The sequence below is a fragment of the Vidua macroura genome, chromosome 2 (assembly GCF_024509145.1).
Source record: "Vidua macroura isolate BioBank_ID:100142 chromosome 2, ASM2450914v1, whole genome shotgun sequence".
Taxonomy (NCBI): Eukaryota; Metazoa; Chordata; class Aves; order Passeriformes; family Viduidae; genus Vidua; species Vidua macroura.
In genome coordinates this window covers 98040591-98063490 of record NC_071572.1, presented here as the reverse complement: position 1 = coordinate 98063490, position 22900 = coordinate 98040591, and the positions used below count along the sequence as shown (strand labels likewise).

General features: G+C 40.3%; 1 protein-coding gene across 2 annotated transcripts; it reads left to right on the top strand.

The window, feature by feature from the left end:
• Nucleotides 1-1888: 1888 nt before the first annotated feature.
• MRPS31 (mitochondrial ribosomal protein S31) lies at nt 1889-21707 on the top strand. Of its 2 annotated transcripts, none has more exons than XM_053971441.1 (7): nt 1889-1973; nt 4197-4484; nt 5170-5328; nt 9753-9896; nt 12076-12149; nt 16398-16541; nt 21384-21707. In XM_053971441.1, the coding sequence occupies exons 2-7, from the start codon at nt 4348-4350 to the stop codon at nt 21593-21595; spliced, it is 870 nt and encodes a 289-aa protein (XP_053827416.1). In that variant the 5' UTR covers nt 1889-1973; nt 4197-4347; the 3' UTR covers nt 21596-21707. The 2 variants fall into 2 exon arrangements, with proteins under 2 accessions (XP_053827416.1, XP_053827417.1); XM_053971442.1 differs by lacking the exon at nt 1889-1973 and adding an exon at nt 2523-2564.
• The last annotated feature ends 1193 nt before the right edge of the window (nt 21708-22900 follow it).

The window sequence follows — 22900 nt, the reverse complement described above, 5'->3', positions numbered from 1 at the left end:
TTTCCAAGCTGAACAATCCCAATTCTCTCAGCCTTTCCTTGTTGGGGAGACGTTCCAGTCCTTTAATTAACATGGTGTTCCTCCTCTGGACTTGCTCTAACAGGTCAATGTCCTTCCTGTGCTCATGACCCCAGAGGTGGATGCAGTACTCCAGGTGTGGCAATTGTTAAGAAAGAACAGCTGAGGTTATAAATGGTTTTTAGAAATTGAATTGTAATTTCTTTAATGTAAAAAAAAAAAAAATGCTGAGTCTGTTGTAATTAGTGATTTGGAGTTAATTGTGCATCCCAAATAATCCGCAATACTTAAAGATTACTGTTTCATTGCAAAGAATTTTGACCTGTATGCTGGCTTCTTGTTTAGCAGGACTGCAGCACTGTTGGAAGACCCAGCTGGTGAAAGCCATGTAAACCCCTAATGCAGAGAAGCTTGCGGTTAAGATGCCATTAAACCACGTGCTGCTTGCCGAAGCGTTTGCCAGCTGAAACATCAGGCCTTGAGCATCTCAGGGTGCTCCTTCACAGCCACGTTCCTCGGGAACACCACCAGGCCTGAAATGCTATTATCTGGTCCCTGTAGAAAATATGGAGATGGCGACAGCGCTTGAAATGTTACCTGGGAGCTTTTATAGCCTTGGAATGCGGCACTTCCACGAGCATATCGCCACCACGTGGCTTTTTGAGCTCTGCGCCCGTGGCTGCTCAGCCGAACCCTACTTTTTGTCCATGCACCGTGCTGTTGGGGAGCACTTGTTTTGTTTTAAGGAAGAATTTATGTAGGACTTGCATACCCTGAAGTAACAACACTTGGCGTGTGTAGGGAGACCATGGAAGAACTGCCATGACTCCCGAGAGACTCCTAACATGAGGTATCATTTTATCTGGAGTTTAACCTCAAGCTTCCTCTTCTCAAAGGATTTAGGCATGACAGAAATGGGACATGTGTGCAGAGACCTTAACTCGTAAGAGCTTTACAGGAATGTGGAAGCCGGGTATGGCTTGGGTGTGTGTGATTGGCTTTGGGACATGATGGTCCACTGTGTGTCAGTGTCACAACTCCTCTTCAACAGAGTATTTTGGCATGGAGGGATGAGTAACCTCTGGGAAGCTGACAGGGGGATGCCATGGAAACTTGTCTGAGGTGGGAGAGGAAAGGGTTCTCTTGCAGGCTGTGTTTCTGTCCATTCTGCAGTCCAAGGATATCTCTTGGGCCCTACACCATCTCCAGCCAACCACAGGCAAACCATTTGCCCCCGTAAGCCACTTTGCATTTCCTAATTCACATGGAAATCCGCATTGTTCAGGAGGACGGATGGCAGTTCATGGCAAGTATTGTCCCAGAACAGAGCTGCAGAAACATCAGAAACAAAGCACCCTGCAGTGGATGTTGTTCAGACTGTTTGGAGAGCTGGGTCAGGCAGGACAGTTCCACATGGAGGAAAAGTGAGATGGCTTCTGCAGGGAAGGCCTTCTGCAGGTGACAATGGTGTGTGTCCTCATGTACTACAGTCAGCTGCAAGAGATGGGACAGTGCTGGCCTTTCCAGGCTAGATGAAGTGAAGGCTTGGGGACATTTTTGAAGCATGTTTCAGAAAGATGTGAGCCTTAACTTAATGTCTGTCTTGCACAGAGGAGCCCAGAGCTGGGCACAACACTCCAGATATGGCCTCAGCAGGGCTGAGCAGAGCAGGATCACTTCCCCCGACGTGCCAGCAGCGCTCTCTTTGCGAGCAGCAAAGCTGTCAGGGAAGGGCCCGGCCGGGAGCGGCTTTGCCGGGAGCGGCTGCGGGGCGGAGCCGGGCGGAACGCTGCTGCGCGGAACGCCCGTGCGCGGCTGGTGTTGCCGGCCGGCGGCCCGGGCAGCGCGGGCGGCGGTGGCGGTGCCGCGATGTGGGGCCGTGTGCGGGGCGGCGGCGGCGGCCTGGCGGCGCGGCTGCTCGGGGCGGCGGCGCGGCCGCACGGCAGGGCCCGCAGGTACCGGCCTCCCCTGCACCCTTCACCTGGCGGACGGGGCCGGCGCCGACCGGCATTGCCGTGAAGCCGGGCCGTGCCCCAGGTTGCGGCCTTCAGAGGGACGGGGCTCACCTGTCCTACCGGGGCTGGGTGCCGGCGACACCGGTGGGCAGAAGGCAGCGGAATTGAAGTGGGAATTGAGTCGGGCGGAGGGGAGTGGCGTGGGCCATGCTTCTCGTGTTGCTGTCCTTGCCGTCCTTCCCATCTTGTAGAGGTGTGAATGATCCGCGTGTGTGACCTGACCGTAATTTTGCACCCTGTATCAGCAGAGCGGCGCTGCCTGTTGGGCGTTGTTGTTTCTGCACAAAGTACGGGCTAAGAGCTGTATTGGGGAGTTCTTCGTTTTTACTAAAATAATTTAAGCTGCCTTTAATGACAGCTGAGTTGTGCGTTCATTTTTTTTTTTTTTTTTTTTTTTTTTTTTATTTCAAAACTCCTCGATATTTTTGAACAAGCAGCGATGCTGTGATGGCCTCATGTACAAAGCAGCTTGGGTTCTTTAGTATCTGTGCTTTCCAAGGTCAGGCTCCCCAGCAGAAGGCAAACTGGATGGTAGGTGAACTACAGGGATGCAAACTGCGGTGTGCTGCTGGCTGTAAGTGCCTGAGGCTTTCAGCCTTGCTGTGCTTTTCTGCTGCTGTAGGCTAAGGTAAGGCTGAGAAGGTTGGAGCTGTTCAGCCTGGAGGAGAGGAGGTTGCATGGGGACCTCATAGCAACCTTCCAATGTCTGAAGGAGGCCTACAGGGAATCTAAAGGGAGACTTTTCCTCGGGGTGCAAATTGCAGCAGGAGTAATGGGTACAAATGGAAAGAGGGAAAATTTAGGTTCGGTATTACAAAGAAATGCTTGTGCTTGAGGGTCATGAGATGCTGGAACAAGTTGCCCAGGGAGGTTGTGGATGCCCCAGCCCTGGCAGTGTTCAAGGCCTTGAGTGACCCAGTCTAGTGGGAGGTGACCTTGCCTATGGCAGGGGATCTTTAAGGTCCCTTCCAACCCTTTAACATTCTGATTCTGTGGTTTCTGAATGGTTACATAGTTTTAAGGAGCATGCCGCCTGAATTACCAAAAAAGGAGTTTGTTAAGGACCTGTGGGGAACAGTGCAGTGTAAAACAGCAGGGCTCATACCATCTTCCCAGTAATGAGGTTCTGAAGCTTTCAGAAAATTTTCCTGTTGCTTCTCAACATTGAAATTTGGGGTTTAATGCTGACAATTTATCAAGTGCAGAGTGACCAGTGTGATGCAGTGCCTGCTGAAACTGGCAGATTTTCCTTTTTCATCCAAAGAGAGATGTGTGTGAGGAGGAGAGTATGCCACAATTCCTTCAGATTTGTGGAAGTGTTTTAAGATCTGTTGAAGATTTTTATTTTGAATCAAAAGAAATACTTATTTTTTTATTTCTGTAACTTGAGAGTGATTTTAAAATAAAGTAAGTAGGTGTGACTGTACAGGTTCAAACACTGCATTTTAGAATGTTATAGAGAACAGCTCTTTGAGTTTTATGATAGTTTTTCTGGAGAATGCATTAGTGTCTGTGTTGCAGAATCTTCTGAGCAGCTCCTGGCTTCACATCCTCAGCTGCACTGTGTCAGTTTCAGCTTCTTTGCAGTGATGTGCTAAACTAAGCAGAGGAGGTATAACCCAGATAACTTTCCTGTTCGTTGCTGGGTTAACTGGCAGCAGAATCCATGTGGCAGCGTAGGGGAATGTGATCTGTAGTAGTGCCACAAGTGTGACTTGTGAAGTTATGTGTGTGTGTATAGAGTTTTTTCAGGGAGTGGTCTCTTCATTGACTCATATTAAGAGTTTTGGTGAGTTTCCTATAGTACCAATTAATTTAAGTATCAGGTACCAGTAAATTCAAACTCTCTCTGCTACCTGATGCAGAAATACTTTAAAAGTTCTAAGTTCTTATATTATTTCCTCCACAAATAAGTGATGTATAAAGTTGTTTACTTCGTATTTGTGATAAGGAAATAATAAGTAATCAAGAGTTTAAAATGGTGTCCCAGCCCTTCTCAAAAGTCAAAAGGTACATGTTTTGACACATACTTAACATACTCATGTTGCACTCAGTTGGGCCTAGACAGTTGTAACTGTTGTTTTGGGGTTTTTGGTAGCTTTATAAATTTTAGCCTTGGACCCTATTTTTAACTTCTGCTTCCTAACTTTGTATATCATCTAGCAAACAGGAACTCTTCAGCACAAGCAGTGTGCTTTCTAAAGACAAAGATAAATCTGCTGCTTCCAAAGACAGCACACCTGAAGGGGCAGCAAAGAGGCAGGAGGATGGAGCAGAAACAGCAAAGCAGCAGCTATTAGACATTATTGGTAATATGAAAGTGGAAGTGAGCTACAGGAAGAAACTCCAACAATTAAAAGCCAGTGAGAACAAGAAGCAAGCTGTGAACAAGCTGGAAGGTCCAGACAGTGAAGGTTCTATGCCTCAGGGAATTACAGAAAGCACCCAACGGTAAAGTATAACAAACTTTTCTTAGCCTCTTTTATCCTTATTTCAACTTTCTTTTTTTATTATTTACGACAAAATAAACCATTTCCAACAGTAGAAAAGAATCTTGTAAGGGAGTGTGGTGCAGAGTTGTAGACTGGAGTAAATCACAGGGGAGAATCTGAGCAAAAGGTGCTGTATGCTGTCAACCTTATGCTGCCTTTTTCTACAGTGAGATTGTGGAAAGGTAGCACTAGCTGCCTGTAGAAAGATATTTTAATGGGAGAAGGGAAATACTGTTCAGATAAAATACAGGAAAACTGAAGAAAAAAAAAAAATTAAGAATGGCATCATGATTTTTGAGTCTTTGGAGCTGCTCCTGTCCACAATGTGTCCCACAGATCTGTGCTGCCAGTGGTCTCCAAGCTGTGTGTCCGAGGGGCTGTGCAGTGGCACAGGGCACAGGGCCATTTCCCCATTTCTTTGGGGAACAAGAGCTTGTCAGAGTCCTTCAGCATTTGATAATTAGGGCAATATAGGGCAAACCTGCCTGTCCCACTGGCTGCCCCCATTTGGGAAAATATCTGACTAGCTTCTGAGTTATTAAGATATAAAATGGCAGTACAGAAATGACAATTTAAATATATTAAAGGTGCTTTTGTTTTGTTTTGTTTTTTTGTTTCTGTATCTGATGTGTCTCTGTTTACAGAGACAAGCCTTTAAATCCAGAACTGGTGAAGGCTGCTTCTGCAGTTGCATCTTCCCTTCCACGCAACAAGAAACAGACAGAATCAGAACTCCTTGCACAACTAAGAAGACATGAAGAAACCACAGATGAACAGAAGAAGGGGAGAACTATTAACATACGGTCTGTGTATTGATTGTTTTTCTCAATTATGTTAGAAATTCCTATTTTGCAGTGTCATCCTGAAGGTGACTGCCTTCTGTGTTGGAAAGGTGCCCCTAAAAGATACCTTTGGACAGTTTATCCTTAGGATTAATGAATATTGGTAACATTCTTGATCTGGTTATACCAAACTCTACATTTTGCTGTCATCTTTCTAAAGTGGTTTTGCAGAAACAGAATTGCTTTCATGCCCAGGATCATTGCTTTCTTGGACAGGCTAGCAAAATAACAGCTCTTTTTGTGAGTTTGGTGTTTTGGTTTTTTGGTTTTTTTTTTTTTTTTTGCCACAAGCTTCCAGAATTCTCACACAATGGATGGATTTGTAGATGTTTCAGACGTTCTGTCTGGACTGGTGAATTTTCATGGCAGCTCTGCAGAGCTGAACTAGAGGAGCTCTGTTTATGGCCCCACCCTTCCTTTCAAAACTTTCCAGTCAACGCATGAAACTCATCTCTTGGCTTAACTCTGTTTCCAGTGTGGCTTTCAAACAGATGAGAAACATTTGTTTGGAAACTCAAACAGTTATGCATATGGCTCTTTTGGATGATAGTTAAAGGGTTTGTTTGTTTTTTTTTTTTCAGCTAGTATTCAAATAACTATTCAGAAAATTAAGCATTAAATCCAGGTGAAGTGCTGAACAACAGAAAATTGGATCTTTACCAAAATATGAGTGTGAAACTTTTCTTTATGTCTGTTTGCAGTGCGAACTGCAAGCTGTTTGTCTTAGTTTTATTCAGTGAAAATTAATTTGCCCAGCCCAGGATCTAAGCTTGACCCATCTGTTATCACCTGTAGGTTACATGTATTGCTACTTGTAGGTATCATTAAAGCATCTGCTGGAACGATTGTCAGTGTTCTGCAAAAAGAGTTAATGGTGTCTGTGGCTGATGCCTGCCTGAATGGAAATTACGGAAGAAAGAGACAGATGCTTGCAAATAGGTTGATTTAGATGATTGCACAGACTAGGGTGTGCAGTGCTCAGTGAATAACTTCGTTAAGCAAAATATCTGTTCTTCAGATATAAGGGCTGTTTATATAGTGCATATGGTCATTAAACTGTTAATTACCAGGGAGCTCATTCCCTCTCTGTCACAGGGTTCTTTAGAAGGGTAAAGTACACGAATGTCTTAACAGTGGCATGGGCTGTGGGTGACCAATTCAAATGTAATTCAAACCTTGAGTACCCAAGATGCTGGAGGACCACAGAAATACTGAGTGAGCTAACACGTGCAGGGCCCAACCTGGAATGTGCCCATCTCCCTTCTTTAGGGTGCACATGGTCTTGTCTAGGTGTGGTTTCTGTGCCTGCTGGCATCACAGAGTCTCTTTCGCTCATCACCTATGGCACTTTCCCTGAAGCACTGACCCAGCTCTGGCTGCAGTAGAAGAAAGACAGTGACTAAGGAAGTTGTAGTCAAAGCAAAAATGTTTTTTTCTCTTGAAAGAGAGTTTAAATTTTTCAGAAATTTAAAAGCTGCAGCTCTATAGTGCCTCTATATTTTTGATTGGTGGTTAAGATGCGTTATTACAATATTTTATGACCTGATTGTGGATGAAGCATTATCATTAGAAAAATGCATTTTCTTCAACCAGAACCAGCCTTTTTTGGAATGTCATGGCTGGCTTGCTGTGCTCTGAGTTGGCAAGTTCTATTCCCTGAGGCAGCTTTGTGACCTAACTTGTTTCTCCTAGCAAATACACTCTTCCTGCTGCCACCATTTGCTGAAAAGTTTTAGTTTTCTTCCTTAAGAGTTAGGTAGCAGAAACACTTTATCAGTGGGTGAGTTTTTAAGAAAGACCAGCAATTTGTGCTGATTTTCTTGACAAAAAACTTGGTTATAGTAACCTTTTAGAGTTAGTATGGACCTCTTTGTTCTTTGAGATAAATATACTACTCTCAGGTTTCTGACTAGTGTTTAAAAATGTTGATTTTACAAAGCCCAGCTGCCCAGCTGATTTGGTGTGATTTATGCTCCATGATATCTCAATCCACACAATGTGTGAAGATGTTTTTAATATATTAGAAAGCATTCACTTTTGCTCATGCATGATTATTTTGTGTTGAGTTTTATTTGACACCAAGAGAATACCTGCAATTTAACTTTCCCTTTTTTTTCTGTAAAGATTTTGCATTATATACTTACATATTTTAAAAGCCAATATGTATTCCTCAGTTATTTACAATATTTAAAAGCAAGATACTTTCACAAGCAGTAGAGCTACATAGTGCTGAACCGCACAAAACTGAATACTGCTATTGTGATTTATAACATGAACTGTGTTGTATGTTGTCCAGACTTTTTGTACAATTTTTTTTTACCAGGATTGTGGCAAGACCTCCAGAGGTCACTGTTGTATGCAGTCATCTCATTGCCTTGTAGAAAGCACAGGGATAGGGCATTCATTAGGAAGGGGAAAATATTAACGATACAGGAATTTGTTTTCGTCAATGTGGGCTGAAGTTTCACTCAATGGAAATCAAAACAGCACTGCACCAAAATAAAATCTGCAGTCCTACAATTTCAGCTTCTGTTTTGGATGAACAAGAAAAGTAATTCAAAGCTTTGGCTAGAATATATCCAAAGCTCTTGGGTCTCTGTTTTAAGTACTATAATTATTGGCTGATGATAAGGAAAGAGAGAGAGTCTGTGGTAGTTACAAAAGTCCTACCACTTCCCATCTCTGGAAGGCAGGTGTATGTAGGAACTTCAGTTTTTAATGTTGTGTTGGAATATGTAATATCTAACCACTATGGGTACACTGGGGTTGGAGTATGACTTTTTAAACCAATATTTTTTGTTTCAAAAGGCATTAAAAGAATCTTTGTGGTTCTGCTTTTGTTAGTACAGGTGCACTTTGCATGATGAAGTGATGAATGTTGCTGCCAGAAATGTTCATATGCCAGTGGTGGGGTGACATTAGGATTTCCTAGCGAGGAACATGGTACCATTGACTGTGTGTTCTGATAGCTCCGTAGTGTAGTCTTTCCACAGCTACAGGGCGAAACTGCAAGTTAAGTCAGGAAAGAGAGCTTCTCTGAGCAATGCTGTCTTCCCTGAAGCATGGGAAAGCACCAGCCTTTTAGGTCACAGCTGAGTCAAGCTGTTGGGCTGGGCTGTGTGTGGCTGACCTTAGGAATTATGTCCCTTTGACCCTTGTAAGTGTGTCAAGCCTCTGGCCCAACACCAGCTCACTAATGCCAGAAGCCACTTCAAATGTGAGATATGCAACCAATCTGAGATCGCTTTTTATTTTAAATTAAAATGAAATTATTTCAAATTTGTTTTCAGATGCCTTTATTTCAGAGTAGGTACTGGAAGAGCTATGCTATTCTTGTTCTGCCATTTAAAACCACATCTAAGACTGAAGAGAAATCATGCTGTGTTTCTGTGGCAATTAGCTTTTACAATTTTCCAGAAGTATTTTTTTCTTGTCAGTAAAATCTCTTTTGACTTAAGCTGCTAAAAGCATAGTTTGAATTTCTTTGGGATTTTCATAAAATGGGTAACACAGTATTTTTGAATTGGCCTATTTTTATTTTTTGAGACCATATTTATGTCTTAAGTGCTGCAATTTGGGATGACTGTGTGTGACTGGAAGTGGTTGGGTGGAGAGGAGGCTGTGAGGAAGAGTTAGCAGCTTGGCCTTTCCCAGCCAGTGGAGTTGCCAGTGAAGGGAGGGCAGGGGCAGAAGGGGGCTGTGATTTACCCTGTGTGACCAGAACCAGCTGCATATGGTGCTGGAGGAGATCAGAGCATTTGCTCTTCACGTATGGTTTTTCACTCCAGAATGACGAAGGAAGATGTGGTCTGTTAATGCTGTAATATGATTATGCAATGCAACAGATTGCAGTGGATCAGGAAAGGTGACCTACTTATTAGGGTGGCATGATTGGCCCATGTCAGCTGATGTGTGAAGGCAAGCTTCCTTTTGGTCTGCAGCAGCACAGCTCTGTCCCTGGGCAGTGTTGGTTCCTGTCCAAAAAAATGGTGATTTTTACCTCCCTATTTCAACCTATTTTTTGTATCCAGAGAAATTCCCCATTTGCTTAAGCAAAACATGCCTAGTACACTCTGTGAATATTGATATACAGATACATGATTTTTTTTTTTAGTTGAAAATGAAATAATTTAAAAGAAAGCATTCACCATAGATTTAATAGACTAAAGTAGCACTTTTATACCTAGGATGTAAGAAGTGGTTTAAAATAACAGCCTTCAATGTTTGATGGAGTAAAGATGGGTGTATTTTGTGAGGAATGTATAATTCTGTCTCATAGAAGCTTATGAAAGCAGTTGAAAATAGAGTTTCTAGTTAATACATGTGACAAACTTCCTTGCTTTGTCAATCTGTTGAGTTTTTACATTTCATGTTTTTCATTTCAGCAATGTTATTTCAGAAATGACAGTTAAAAGGCAGTCCCCAGCCCAGTGGGGTGCGAGGATATCCGGTCGCATTTCCTTGCAGTTGGATGAGGATGGTCAAAGAATAAGGCCTGAAAGATCATCAGCTCAGTCTATGGACTCCAGGTGGTACTTTTGTGGTGTTCACTTCCAATGGAAGGAGCATGCAGTTACTAATGGATAAGATTTTAAAATTTTTTGTACATATTAATGTTGTAATACTTCAGAGCTTAAAGAAATTACTTAAATATTCTTCAAGAAAAGTACTGTTAACATTGAAATAAATTGTGAGAACAAGATAGTTAATGGCAACCAGCTAATTAAATAATGTGCATTTTTAATACTACATTTTAGAAAATTAGGCATACTTGTTGCTGAAATGTAATTGTTCTTGTTTTAACTAGTTTAAAATATTTTCACCTATGCATAATACAATATTATGTCACTTTCTTAACTTCTTGGGAAATGGAGGTTCTGAAAGCTTGCTTTCCTCCTCTACAAAACTTGATAATGTTCTATGTTTAGAAAAGTTTCCTCCATTCTGTTGGGATTTTAAAGAGTTGGTCTATTTATTTATTTATTACCACCTAATTCGGTAATTGATTTCTTTATTATCAGGGTACTTCTTAAGTTTATTTTGCTGCTGTATTATGTGGCCACTCTACTTTTAGTGAAATAAGGAGTGCTCTTACATTTTTGGTTTACTCCTGTAAGCTGTGCTTTTTTTTGCGTGTAGTCTTTGGATTTTCCCATGGTAGCTCATTATTGCATTCCTTCTCCATGTATTCTTTCCCTAGCAGTTTTTAGTAAGTTTAACTTCTCTTGTATTTAATTTACTTTGCAAATTAATCCCCATTTTTGGGGGTTAGGGTCTGAAAATTGAGGGAGTCATTTGTGTTTAGATAGATCATGGTGAAGACAGAATTTGGGTAACAAAGGAAAAGAAAGGGATGAGTTCCTGGGTGAATAGATGTACAGAATTCTGTGTGTGGTGAGACTGTGCTTGATATATAACTTCAGAAACAGCACCTTAAAATAGTTTTTAAAATCCCTGTAGTGAGTAAACTGTCTCCAGTTTCAGGCCTAAGTTCCTTCCTGCATACCTGAATATCTAATGGATTTGCTTATCAACAGATAGTGGGAAAAGAATGGGTTAGGAAGAATACCTAAATTTAAGTCAAGTTAGTACATTGCAATGAAATGAGTGATGTTGCTTTATAGTAATTTAAACTTGTAATTTTAAAATAAACTTTCTTCCAACACATGCATGTATCTTTGGCCAATGTCATTGGGAGTTACACACAGATAGGAAAATATAATCCTGAATCAATATCCTTTTAAGGCTCTGTAACTAGATTGTTCTGTGCTGAAAAGATCCAGGGTAGTTTCATCACTAAAAAGTAATACGACAAGAGCAGGTTTGCAGAAATACTTGAGGCCTTTAGAAATGTCCAACAAATCCAGAAGGGTAGAATTTTAAGGTCAGGAAGGTTAAATCTTGCCAGGGCAACAATGGATATATAATAACATAATGAAAGAACTGTTAGAATTTCAGAGGAAACCTGGAAGATAATATGATTAAAAACATAATTGATTCTAAAGACATTGTTGGTTTTTTTTTTTTTCATCTATAAAAATTGGATTATTTGTTGAACTCTTGTATTTTTTAATTTTTTTTTTTTTTTTTTACTATAAGCTTATGGTAATTATAAATGTGATTGAAAATAGATGGTCAGAGTGAGTATTTGTATATTCAGAAGAGTGAGCACCAGGGTGATGCTATTGAAAATGTGTCATATGGATATACTCTGACTGTTTGCTGTATTGCAGAGAAGGTGGCTGTCTGATCTTCCAAAAGGGCTATTTATGTCATAAAGCAGGAATTATTTGATTTAGCTGTTGCCTTTTCTGTTCCTGAATTGTGCAATATTTTTTTTACAGGGAAAAAACCCAAGTCTTCAGATAGTCGCAACTTTGTAAAATCACTTAAGTACTGTGATTTGATACTGTTTACCTTTGTTCAGATTCCTAAATATTCCAGTTAAAATTAACTGCAAATATAGTTCATGATTTATGCTCCTTCTTTCACATGGAAATGTTATGAGAGGCTCTGTTAAAGACAAATAGTAAAGCCATAAACACTCTCTGATCAAAAGCCTGAAGATTTAGTGAGAGTCACTTATCTTTTTTTGTCTCCAGAGATGTGTTAGTTCATGAAAATATTTTGTACTTTTTAATTTGTTATCTGGCAATGTTGTAAGGTGTTGTGAAATACTAAATATCAGTTTTCTTTTTTTGTTTATAGAAGTCTCAAAGTAGGAAAGAGGCTTAATATATTCACTAAGGCTTCTACAGAACCAGAGCATGCACTGAAAACAGGTTAGTGGAAATTCAGTAATGAAAAATGCAGTGAGGCTAAGTTCTGCATTTTTAGAATATCAAGAGATTTGTTTTTGTGAGGAGACATGACCTGCTCACTTTCTGCTTTCAGCCTGATAAATGACTACTTTGATGTAGCTCTTATTTTTACCAAGTGAAACTTCCATGCAGTGTAATGATTTTTTTCTGTGCTTATCAGGGCACTCCGTTAGTGAACTTGAAGGGTACAACTGGCTTTTTGTCACAAAGGTCAGTCTTAATTCTGTGAGTGTAAAGGCAGCCTGGAGGATGGGTGTGTTGGCTTCAGCTTATTTGGTCAAGTTGCAAGGAAATGTGAGGCTGTGATCCCAAGGAAATAAGCATGCCCTGCAGGTGACTAAGTATAAGCACAGTAGTAGTAACCCAAGACTACACACTGGATTGCTGTGTCACCTTATTTTGTTTAGCTTATTTTGTTGAGCTGGATAGAGCCCATTGGCAACTGTCAAATGACACCTTGCTTCATCTATTGTGAAGTTCTTCATATATGTTTAGAATCATAGGAAATTTGGGTTGGAAGGGATCTTCAGAGGTTATCTGGTTCCAGCCCTCCTGCAATGAGCAGGTACTTCTTCCACTAGATCAGGTTGCTCAGAGCCTCACCCAACCTGACCTTGAATGTTTCTAGAGATGGGGCATCCACCACCCCTCTGGACAACCTGTTTCCACCACCATCATTTGAAAGAATTTATTCCTTTTGTCTAGTCTGGATCTGTCCTCTTCTGGTTTAAAACCACCACTTCTTGTCCTTTTGCAATGCCCTACAAAAATTTCTGTCTTCATCTTTCTTACAAGTTCCCCTTAAGTTTTGAAAAGACTGGATAAAGTCAGCCCAGAGCCTTCTGTTCTCCATGAGGAACAATCACAGCTCTCTCAACCTTTCCTCTTAGGAGGGATGTTCCACCCCTCTAATCATCTTCATGGCCCTCCTCTGGACCAGCTGCAAGAGGTCCATGTCATTCCTGTGATTGAGGACCCCAGAGCTGGTTGCAGCATTCCAGGTGGGGTCTCATGAGAGCAGAGGGGAAGAATCTCTTCTCTCAACCTGTTGGCGACGCTTCGTTTTATGATTGTAGTTTGCTTCCTGGGCTGTGAATGCACATTGTTGGCTCATGTCCAGTTTTTTATCCACCAATATCCCTAAATCCTTCTTGACAGGACTGCTCTCTGTTCATTCATGAGCCTGTGTAGATGCTGTGTAGATGTGGAGGTTGCCCCAAGCCAGGTGCAGCAACTTGCACTTGGCCTTGTTGAATCTGATGAGGTTCCCATGAGGTCACTTCCTGGAGTTTGCCCAGGTTCCTCTGGCATCCCATTCTTTATGTGCATCAACTGCACCACTCAGCTTGGTGTCACCTGCAAATGTGCTGAGGGTGCACTCAACCCCACTGTCTGTGGTGTTGATGAAGACACTGAGCAATGCTGGTCTCAGATTGGATTCCTGAGCAACACTGCTTTGTCACTGATCTCCATCAAGATGTTGAGCTTTTGACCATTTGAATGCATGGTCTGGATAGACCCCTGGAATGGTCCATGAGCACTGGACGATCTGGATGTGTCCACCCAACCAATTCCTTGTCCACTAAATATACATGCCAAAATTCATGTGAGATAAAAGATACCAAATCTAAATTCAAAACAGGTGTGACCCACCTTCATATTCACTGGGCACAGCTGTGTGGGAACTGTCTTAATGCCTAACAGGGATAGCTTTCACTCATGAAGACTTGGCTTTAGTACAGGCTGGATTTGGCCAAGAGTGTGTGAATATGGGCAAGTCATGTGAAGAACTTTGTCCCTCACTTTTCTCTGTGAACAGTGAGACTGCATTGTTAGTATTGATCTTTTTTTTCCTCAGCTATTGTGAGGCCCTTTTAAAAAAGAGACTTTATTGCAGTGTAGTGACTTAGACCTTTATGTAAAGTTAACAGCAGCAAAAGAAATAATACTCCTGTCTAAAATATTACAAAATTATGAATATTTGTTTCTGTTTCAAGAGTAGAACTGTAAGTTTTTGCCAGATTCTAGCTGAGTAGTTTTTTATCTTTTTTTACACTTGAAACTGCAGGGAGGTATTAATTTGGTTAATTAAATTTTTTTGGTAAAATGTCAAATAGTGCCATTTGCATATTTTCAAGCAGCTGTGAACTTTCTAAATACAGCCATCTTTATGAAAGCTGTTTATTAGAATGGGATTCAGTTTGCTGTTTTTTAAAATTGCCAATACTATTAAAATTGGTCCATTTTACATGTAAAAACCATAATGAATGATGTAGTGTTTGGTTTTAGCCATATTCAAAAGCAGTGTTGAAAAACACGGATTTTGAGTTGAATCAAATTTACTCAGGTAAAGTGGTGAGAATATAAGATTTCTTTTTCACATGAGCAGAACGCAGACACAGTGGCTCATAGTAGTCACCCCAGGTAAAAGCTGAGATGCACTTTTTTTTTTTAAAACATAAAATTGGAATAATTACAAATTGTTTTAGAGAGCAAGTGGACTTCATTGTATTTGTAATTAGATGTTAAGAAGTAGGCTTCTTTCAGCTTTTTGTGTGGTGTTTCCTTGTTTGATTCCAGGTAACCTTGAGGAAATCTACAGTATATTCTAGACCAGGAAGCTGATTGGCTTCTTGGCTTACTGACTAAGCCTGATGACAAACAATTTTTGGGCATTAATCTCGGGAAATACCAGTGTGATACTTGGTACCTTGATTCATTTGTTTTCAATGTCTTGGTTCATGTTAGAGGAGATAATGGGTTACATTTTTTTTATACATAACAGAAAAGCAAGTTTTGTTTTAAGTATTGAGTATTGACTTTGAAAACTTGAATGTTTACTGGAAAGGAAATTGTCATCCTGAAAATACTCTTCATAACTGTTAATGTAAAATGCCAGTATTATTTTCTGTTTCATGAGGTGAAATTATAATCTTTATCACCTCTACTACAAGATTGAAAAAATGAGGTTCTGCTTTCCTCTATTAGAGGATTTATTGGCTTCTTTATGATGTGGACAATAATTTCATTCTGATATGGTTTCTCATGTTGTCTTGTAGCTGTATTTTATTCCTGCCTCCAGCCTTCAAATCAGCCTGGTAATATAGTTCTGTAAATTTCCCTCTTAAGGAATAATTTGAATTATTATATTCTGATTTAACACAAAAAAACCCTCTGAAAACACTTTTCTGTGTGTAAAAATACTGTTTGCCCTTTCATTGTGTTTTCTCTTAAAGGAGGCGGGGGGGGGGTTTAATTCAGTTGAGTTGTAAGCCACTGAGCCAAAGATGAAATGATATCTTGGCCTCAAGTACTTACACTCAGAAGTAGTAAAATAATAGGTTATTTGCTATGATCCACTCCAAGTGGACTGTAATGTTTGAATTCACATGAAGATCTGTGTTCCAAGGATCCTAGGATGAATTGATAACAGAGGGAGACAGGAAAATGAAGGGGAATGCAGCTTAGGCCAGCTCACTCGACAGCAGCCCAGAGCACTCCCAGAGGTCCCTCCCTATCCTGTGGTAACAGCTTGTTCCCTTCAGTTCAGCGAAGCGGTTCAGTCTGGGCTCGTGACCAGCTCTCCTGAGTGGAGGGACAGGAACTCCTTAAGAGTAACTGCTGCAATATGGGTGCACTTTGGTTTAAAAAGAAAAAAAAAAAGGCATCAGGAAAGCTACATCCCTAAAGGAAATGTTTAGCTTTGTGATAAGGGTAAGAAATCATGGTTTCTCAGCTTGAGAGACAAAAACTGGGACACTTACGAGCATTGGGGAAGGAATTGCCATCCCTTGTAGATTTGTTTCCCTGAAGGAGGATGTAGTTGTGAAGAACCTGAAAACTCCTGTAGAAGTAAGGGTCCTTTAGCACAGTGCATCAGTCAAGTTCAGAATTTGCTGTATCCACATTTTTTGAAAGAGAAAACTGGAGAACAATTGTGGAAAATTTAAATTATTTCTTTCTGTGAAAGACATAAAAAATATTCCCCTAGGCGTTCAGAATAGATTTTCATCAGACATTTGAGATCTTAATGAACTTTCATGTCAACAGAGAATTCTCATTTGAGAAAGGTGATGCTGGTATCTAAGGTAGAAAAATTTGCACAGCTGAAATTATTAAGTCTCTGTACAGATTGATGTTAAAGGACTTTGTCTTAGCTAGTGAAAAGTCTTTGGTTGCTGACAGATCTTTACAAAACTTATTTTTTAGTATCTTCACCAACAATTTGGGATTTGGAGTTTGCAAAGGAGGTTGCAGCAGTAACTGCACAGCCTCCCCGAAACGGTTTTGAGGAGATGATCCAGTGGACAAAAGAAGGAATACTGTGGGAGTTCCCAATTGACAATGAAGTTGGTATGTGAGCTTTTATTATCTGTCTCAGTTTATCTTCTCTGAAAATTAGAGCATGTTTGACCTTTGACTGTTTTAACATAATGTTTCATCTGTGAGTCATGCTTTTGGTAGTAAACAAACATAACTCTCCGACTGTCCCAGATCAGAGATGCTTCAGATGAACTCATTCTGGCACTCTTCAGGTGAAGTCTTGCAGGTGGTTTGGCTGATCTGAGGACTGGCTGCTGCCAAAAGGGGACGACTCCTTCCCTCCCCGCCTTCCTCCCACCCTTATGTGTTTAACACCAAAAGGCTGTTCAAGTCTCTTACATAATACCTTTTGCTCTGCATCTTCTTTAAATTAGGCTCCTAGCAGAAGTTGGGGAATCTTAAAACTGCTGTACGTGTTTTATAATGCTGATTCTGTTCTTTGGTGTGGCTCTTGGACCAAGTGTCTCGCCAGATCCCAAACAGCTATCTGCCAGTTCTATATCTGGGCAGGCCAAGTGTTAAACAGTTGTTTGCTCCCTTTGTTCTGTCTGTTTCATAAGAATAAACAGTCACAATATTCACTCACCCTGGGCATCTATGGTAATTAGGCATCTTTGTGCACAGTATTTTCTTTTATTACCATAAAAAAAAGAAAAAGCACCGTGTGAAGTTATGCCAGCAGAGAGAGTGAATGTTAAGGAAGTGAAGAACAACTACACAAAGTGTGCGGTATAGGAAAGGGGACTTCATAACTTCAGGGAGAGCTTAGCTGTGGGTTTTGGGGTTTTTTTAAAAGACTTTAAAGACATCAAACAGAACTGCTTTGTAAAGATTCGTCACTGAGAGCAAAACAGGTTAGTATCTGAAGCTGGAAGTCTTTGAAAATCTGTCCTATACTGAGTTGCAAATTGAATAAAGTGCTTCATTGTTTCTTAATGTTTATTCTCATCCTATTTGGCAGTTTCTTCACAGAATTTAATCACTGCTCCCAGGATTGATCTGTTCCATCGTGTAGAAATCCAAGTATACTCTAGTCATGTTTTTGCAAGCTTAAAACCACTGTGGCCAATGGTTTTTGTGTTGTTGTAATGTGGCTGGAACCCTGCTGTCTGGGGCCGTCAGTTGACAAAGTGTCTTTGGCGGGCAGTGGTTTCCCTGTTGCGGCCATGCGGCTGGATCTGCGCTGTCTGGGATGGGGCAGCCAACGGACAAAGAGTCTTTACATATAGTTAAAACAAGAATCTTGATTGATTTGTCCACAAAGACTAGTCATGTGGAAAATTCCAGTGGAGCCTTCCAAAACCTGTTGCCTCTCAGGTTGAAATACCAAGTCAGTAAGTTCTGTCCTATCCGACTGCCAGACACAGGCTGTTAATCACCTCAGGTGTGTCAGAGCACAGTTAAAAGCTCGAGAATCTTGCTCTGAGTATATCAACATGCTGTAATTTCAGTTTCTCTGCAAAAGAAAAATGCCCCTTTCTGCTGTTAATTTTGCAGTTTTGTAACAGCCATTTCCCTCGATAGGAGAAGATTACTTCAGCTTGTTCTGTATCGAGAAATGTGTGATTATTCTTCTATGTCAAAAAAATGTGTCTTTAAAAATGTAAGTGCAACTAAATTTTCTGTTGAGGAAGCACGTATATTCAACTTTTAGCATTATGAAAGCTTTTAAAGTTTTAAACCAAATATAAAAAAGAAGGACAACCTCTTATAATTCTTTTCCTTGGCTCCAGAGCATCTCTGGTGTTCTCATTAGAGTGCTTCACCAAGGCACTGTGCTGTGCTTAGTGGCACCAGGGCGAGGTCATGGTTTTTGAAATGATTTTGGTATGAACATCTGAAGATGTGGCTAGACATACTGGCTTGCTACAGTGGGCAGCAGCAGTCTTCCCCCCACACACCTTACTGCCCTGTTGTTTGCTCTTACCTGCATGCCCTTGCCCTTGTCCAATGCAGTTGAAATCACTGTTAGGCAGAAAATTACAGTCTCTGATTAATTTTTATCAATTTAGCAAACCATTGTTCTCACTCCTTCTTTTTGCTTGTCTCTCCTGCTTCTTAGTAGCTTTAATGCTGCTCCATGATTGCCATGGCAAAAAGTTGGGAAGGACATTTATTTGTGCCTCATTTATTATTTCTGTGCATTTATGCCATAATGACTCAAAAAGCTGAAAAGGACAGAGGAGGTTATAGGTGCGAATCTGCCTTAGCACCTCATTATGAGGAGAAAATGCTTTTGGTGGGCCAGAGATTGTTACTGCACAAGTGATAGGAAGGTCTCAGAAAACGAATTCCTCAGTTGCCTCTGATGGCTTCGGCAGGCATAAGTTCACCAAATCCTGTTCTATTTGCTAGTTAGCTGAGCTGCTGTTCCCAGCAGAGAAGTATTGGATTATCTTGCCAAGAGAGCTGACAGAGTTACACAACCATTGTATCGGGGTTTCTTTACTATCTCTGGGTCTGTTCTAGGGACCTACTGAAGAGCATGATCGATGTAATTTTAGAAATCATAAAAGGATAGAATACTTCGTATTGAAAAGAACCTTTAAAGATCATTTAGTCCAAGCCCTCTGCCATGGACAGACACATTTTTTCACTACATCTGAATACTCAATCATCTTTATAGCATGTCAGTAATGCTCTCTATAAGGGATGAAGATCTGTGTTTGGATTGACATCTTTAAGGCAAGGTTGGTCACGTCTTGGAAGGATTAGTGTTTGAGCTAGAGAAATTCCCCAGACTTTCTGTCTTGTAGCATGGAGGGGGTTGGAAATAGAATATTGAGAGTAGATGTCTTCTTGTTTTGATGTTGAAAAAGAAAATTCTCTACTTTAGACTTCTGCCATGCATATTGTTTCAAATTACGTTTCTGAGGACAATACAAGGGAGGCTGAAGGACGGGCTTGCAGCGGGAGTCAGGGCTTGCTAGGGGTGAGGGAAGTCATTATCTCATCTAATCTGTTCCCACCAGAGGCTTCAGCCTCTGATGCTTTGGACAGTTGTGGTCTCCTTTTCTGTGATGCACGCTTTACTTTTTTGAGGACTGAAATACGTGGTCTAACTGAAATACTTGGACTTAACGCTTTGTCCCCAAACCATGTACAGTCTTTGACAAACGGGAGAGCAGAATACATAATGTAATATTTATTTCTGACCTGCATTTTTGTGAGATTATAAATTGCTTATTTTGGGTTAAAAATGAAAATTGGTGAAATTATTTATTAGGCACAATCTTTCCTGATACCCTGTATCTGTCCCCAGAAGAAGAGCATCCAGAAGGCCAAATTTTACTGTCAGAAATACTCGGATTCTTTCAGTAGTGAGTTTGTTTGGTTTAGTTCTCTTGGATTTTTGAGACCAGCAAAAGTATGGAAGTCTGAAAAGGCTGTTAGTTTGAAAAAGCAACTGGTAGCATCCAGGTGCAGTAAGATTCTACCTCCCTTTGCTGGGGGAAAGCCAGCATGGGTGGCATAGTGGAAGGATCATCACCGCTTCTGTCTGTGGACATAGTTTTCCAAGCACAGCAGAAGCACACTTTCTGAAACTGACTTTTTTTTTTTTTTAATTAACTTTCCACATAGAGGAATGAGGAGAGAGCTTCTGAAGAAGGAAGCATGCTTTCTATTTTCAAGAACGGAGATAAATGTGGTGTGCAACTGTGGTATTGATGCACTCACACATTTCTAGGAAAAATATAGGTATTTCTCAACTCCTTCAGATATTGCAATACTTCAAAGCAGGAAAAAAGCAATGCAAACTTAACAAATGCAGTTTGAGTGACTTCTCCATCACAGAGATGTGCATCATTTTTTCTGAAACTGTAGAAGCTCTACCAAAGAAGGAAGCCCAGAACTTATGTGGCTTAATTAACTCAATTCTAATACTCCTGATTTAATTTTATCAAATAAGATAGAAAAACATTAACTAGCTAGCTTAGAAAAACATGTACATCATACTCATGTGTATGGTACACCACTTCTCATTTTTGTCATCTTGAAGTGGTGTAATATTTTTCTCTAATAACAGTTTTTTATTTAAGGGTGCAAGCCAATTGGTATCAAATAAAAATTTTCATGTCTATCTAACTGAAGAAAAATATTTCATTACAAAACCCAGATTACCTTTTGGTTTTTTCCCTTAAAATTAGGAATGGCAAAAGCAGCCTTTTTTTCTGTATGTAGGAATTTGTGTTCTGAGTCTCTACCATCACAGTATGAGCAACAGCAAAAAAATCCACAAGATGAAGAACATTTACCCTATCTCTGATAATCCTTTGTCCCATGTCCTGTGGAGGCTTTTGAATGCATCATCTTTGGTGATGGCTATGACTTAAAGCATACACAACACTTTTACATCATGATACACTCACATTCAGAAAATGTCAGAATGCCCATTTGATAGCAAGAGGATGTTAAAAGCATGACTTGCAATGGACATGTGTTTGTTAACTGTTCAGTATTTGATCCTTTATGAGGTTGCCTTATTTGTTCAAGACTAGTTTGTATTCTTTAATCCTCTGCAGAATTTAGGTAATCAGTGTTCTCTTTAAAAAATTATGAAGAAAGTGCCTGCAATCTAAATGGTGGCACCAATGATGAATCAAAATTTTCAAGTATTGAACAAACCGGAGTTTAGCAAGAAGATTGATTTATGGTTATAGTTATTCCTCCTACTTCCACCCCAGCATCAGGCTTTTATCAAGACTTCAAGCCAGAAATTTGATTTAAATATTGCATATTCTTAGAAATGTGAGCAGAACCATTAATTTTACTAATTTAAGGTTATTTTCAAATTATATTATTTTTACGTTGTTAAATCTGCTGTTATATTATGATAACAACTTTGTCTTTTTTGCTTTGTCTTTCTGTTAGGGATGGAGGATGATGCTGAATTTCATGAACATATCTTTCTGGAGAAACACCTTGAAGGCTTTCCCAAGGAAGGACCTATCCGCCACTTCATGGAACTAGTCATCTGTGGGCTTTCAAAAAACCCATACCTCAGTGTTAAGCAGAAGGTTGAACATATTGAGTGGTTTCAGAAGTATTTTGAGGAAAAGAAGGAACTTCTTCAAGAGATTTGAGATTTGGGAAAGTGCTTACCCTTGAAATGAAGAATCGTTGTGTCAGTGCATAGTGATCATGTGGCCTGAAAGTTGTATTTTAAGCAATAAACTCAAAGATCATCTTTTCTTATGTGCATGTCCCTGTGTGTGTAGATACTTTCGACAGCAAAAGAAGGAACTGAAAAGTATGGCTTTTGTAGAATGTGCATTTAAAATTCAGTTTATCGGAACTGTTGTATTCTAAATTTGAAACTAGTCTTTCAGTGATACAAAGTCCTAGGCCTAATTCCACTTCCTCCACGCTTCACAGTTGGACTGTATCTTGGCAGGTTGGATCATCTTTCCTGTTTTGGAAAACTTGAAGTGCTTTCATTTTGCTAATTTATGAACCACACTGGTGTTTGGATGGTATTAATCCTTTCTCCCCCCTTTCACTAACTATATTTAATGGTTCATTTTAAAGTTTTTGGTAATGACGAAGTGATTTGAATGGTATGCTTTTTGGTTCATGTGCTCAGTGAAAGGCTGTTGTATTCCTGAGATGGGTGCACAGCATAACACTGGTGAGTTACAGAAAATAACAACAGGGTGATATTCCTTAGGGTTTGCTGTTGGGATTGGTGCCACCAACAATGACTTTAAGCTGTAAGAGGGATGATTGACATTAGATGTTAGGGAGACATTCTTTGCCTTGAGAATGGTGAGGCACTGGCACAGGTTTCCCAAAGAAGCTGTGGATGCCCCATCCCTGGAAGTGTTCAAGGCCCAGATTTGATGGGGTTTGGAGCAGCCGGGTGTGGTGAAAAATGTCCCTGCCCATGGGTTGGGGGTTGGAACTAGATAATCTCTAAGGTCCTCCTCCAACTCAAGCCATTAGATGATTCTAAAGTTATTCTCCTGCTATCCATACATCCATTCTGAAGCTTTTGCCTAACTTCCCATCAGTACTGTTTGAAAAAGGGTCTGAATGTCAAGTAATCCATAAAGTGCTGTTCCACTAGAGCAGGCAGTTTTTTGATGACTTGGCTTGGAGCTGAGAACTTATCTCCTGCATATGAAGGACTAGAAAGAGAACTTGGCATTCTTGACATGGAGAGTTTTTCCCACAGATTACATTATTCTACGGCTATTTTCTGTCTAGTCCTGTGATGCTGCTGAAGCAGCTTCATATATTCTAGATAATCCTTTATTCCAATTAAATGTGTATGGTCCTTCGTATCTATTGAACTATTGCAAAGTATTTTACTTCAGTTATCTCTTGCTAAATTTTCATCCAGAACTACTCAGTCATAATTCAGGATTCTATGTGATCATCTTGCTGGT

Coding starts and splice junctions, on each gene's coding strand:
- MRPS31 (XM_053971441.1), top strand. CDS start 4,348: ATGAAAGTGGAAGTGAGCTACAGGAAGAAACTCCAACAATTAAAAGCC. Junction 5,329..9,752: donor GGGAGAACTATTAACATACG/GTCTGTGTATTG, acceptor TTTTCATTTCAG/CAATGTTATTTCAGAAATGA. Junction 12,150..16,397: donor AGAGCATGCACTGAAAACAG/GTTAGTGGAAAT, acceptor CTTATTTTTTAG/TATCTTCACCAACAATTTGG.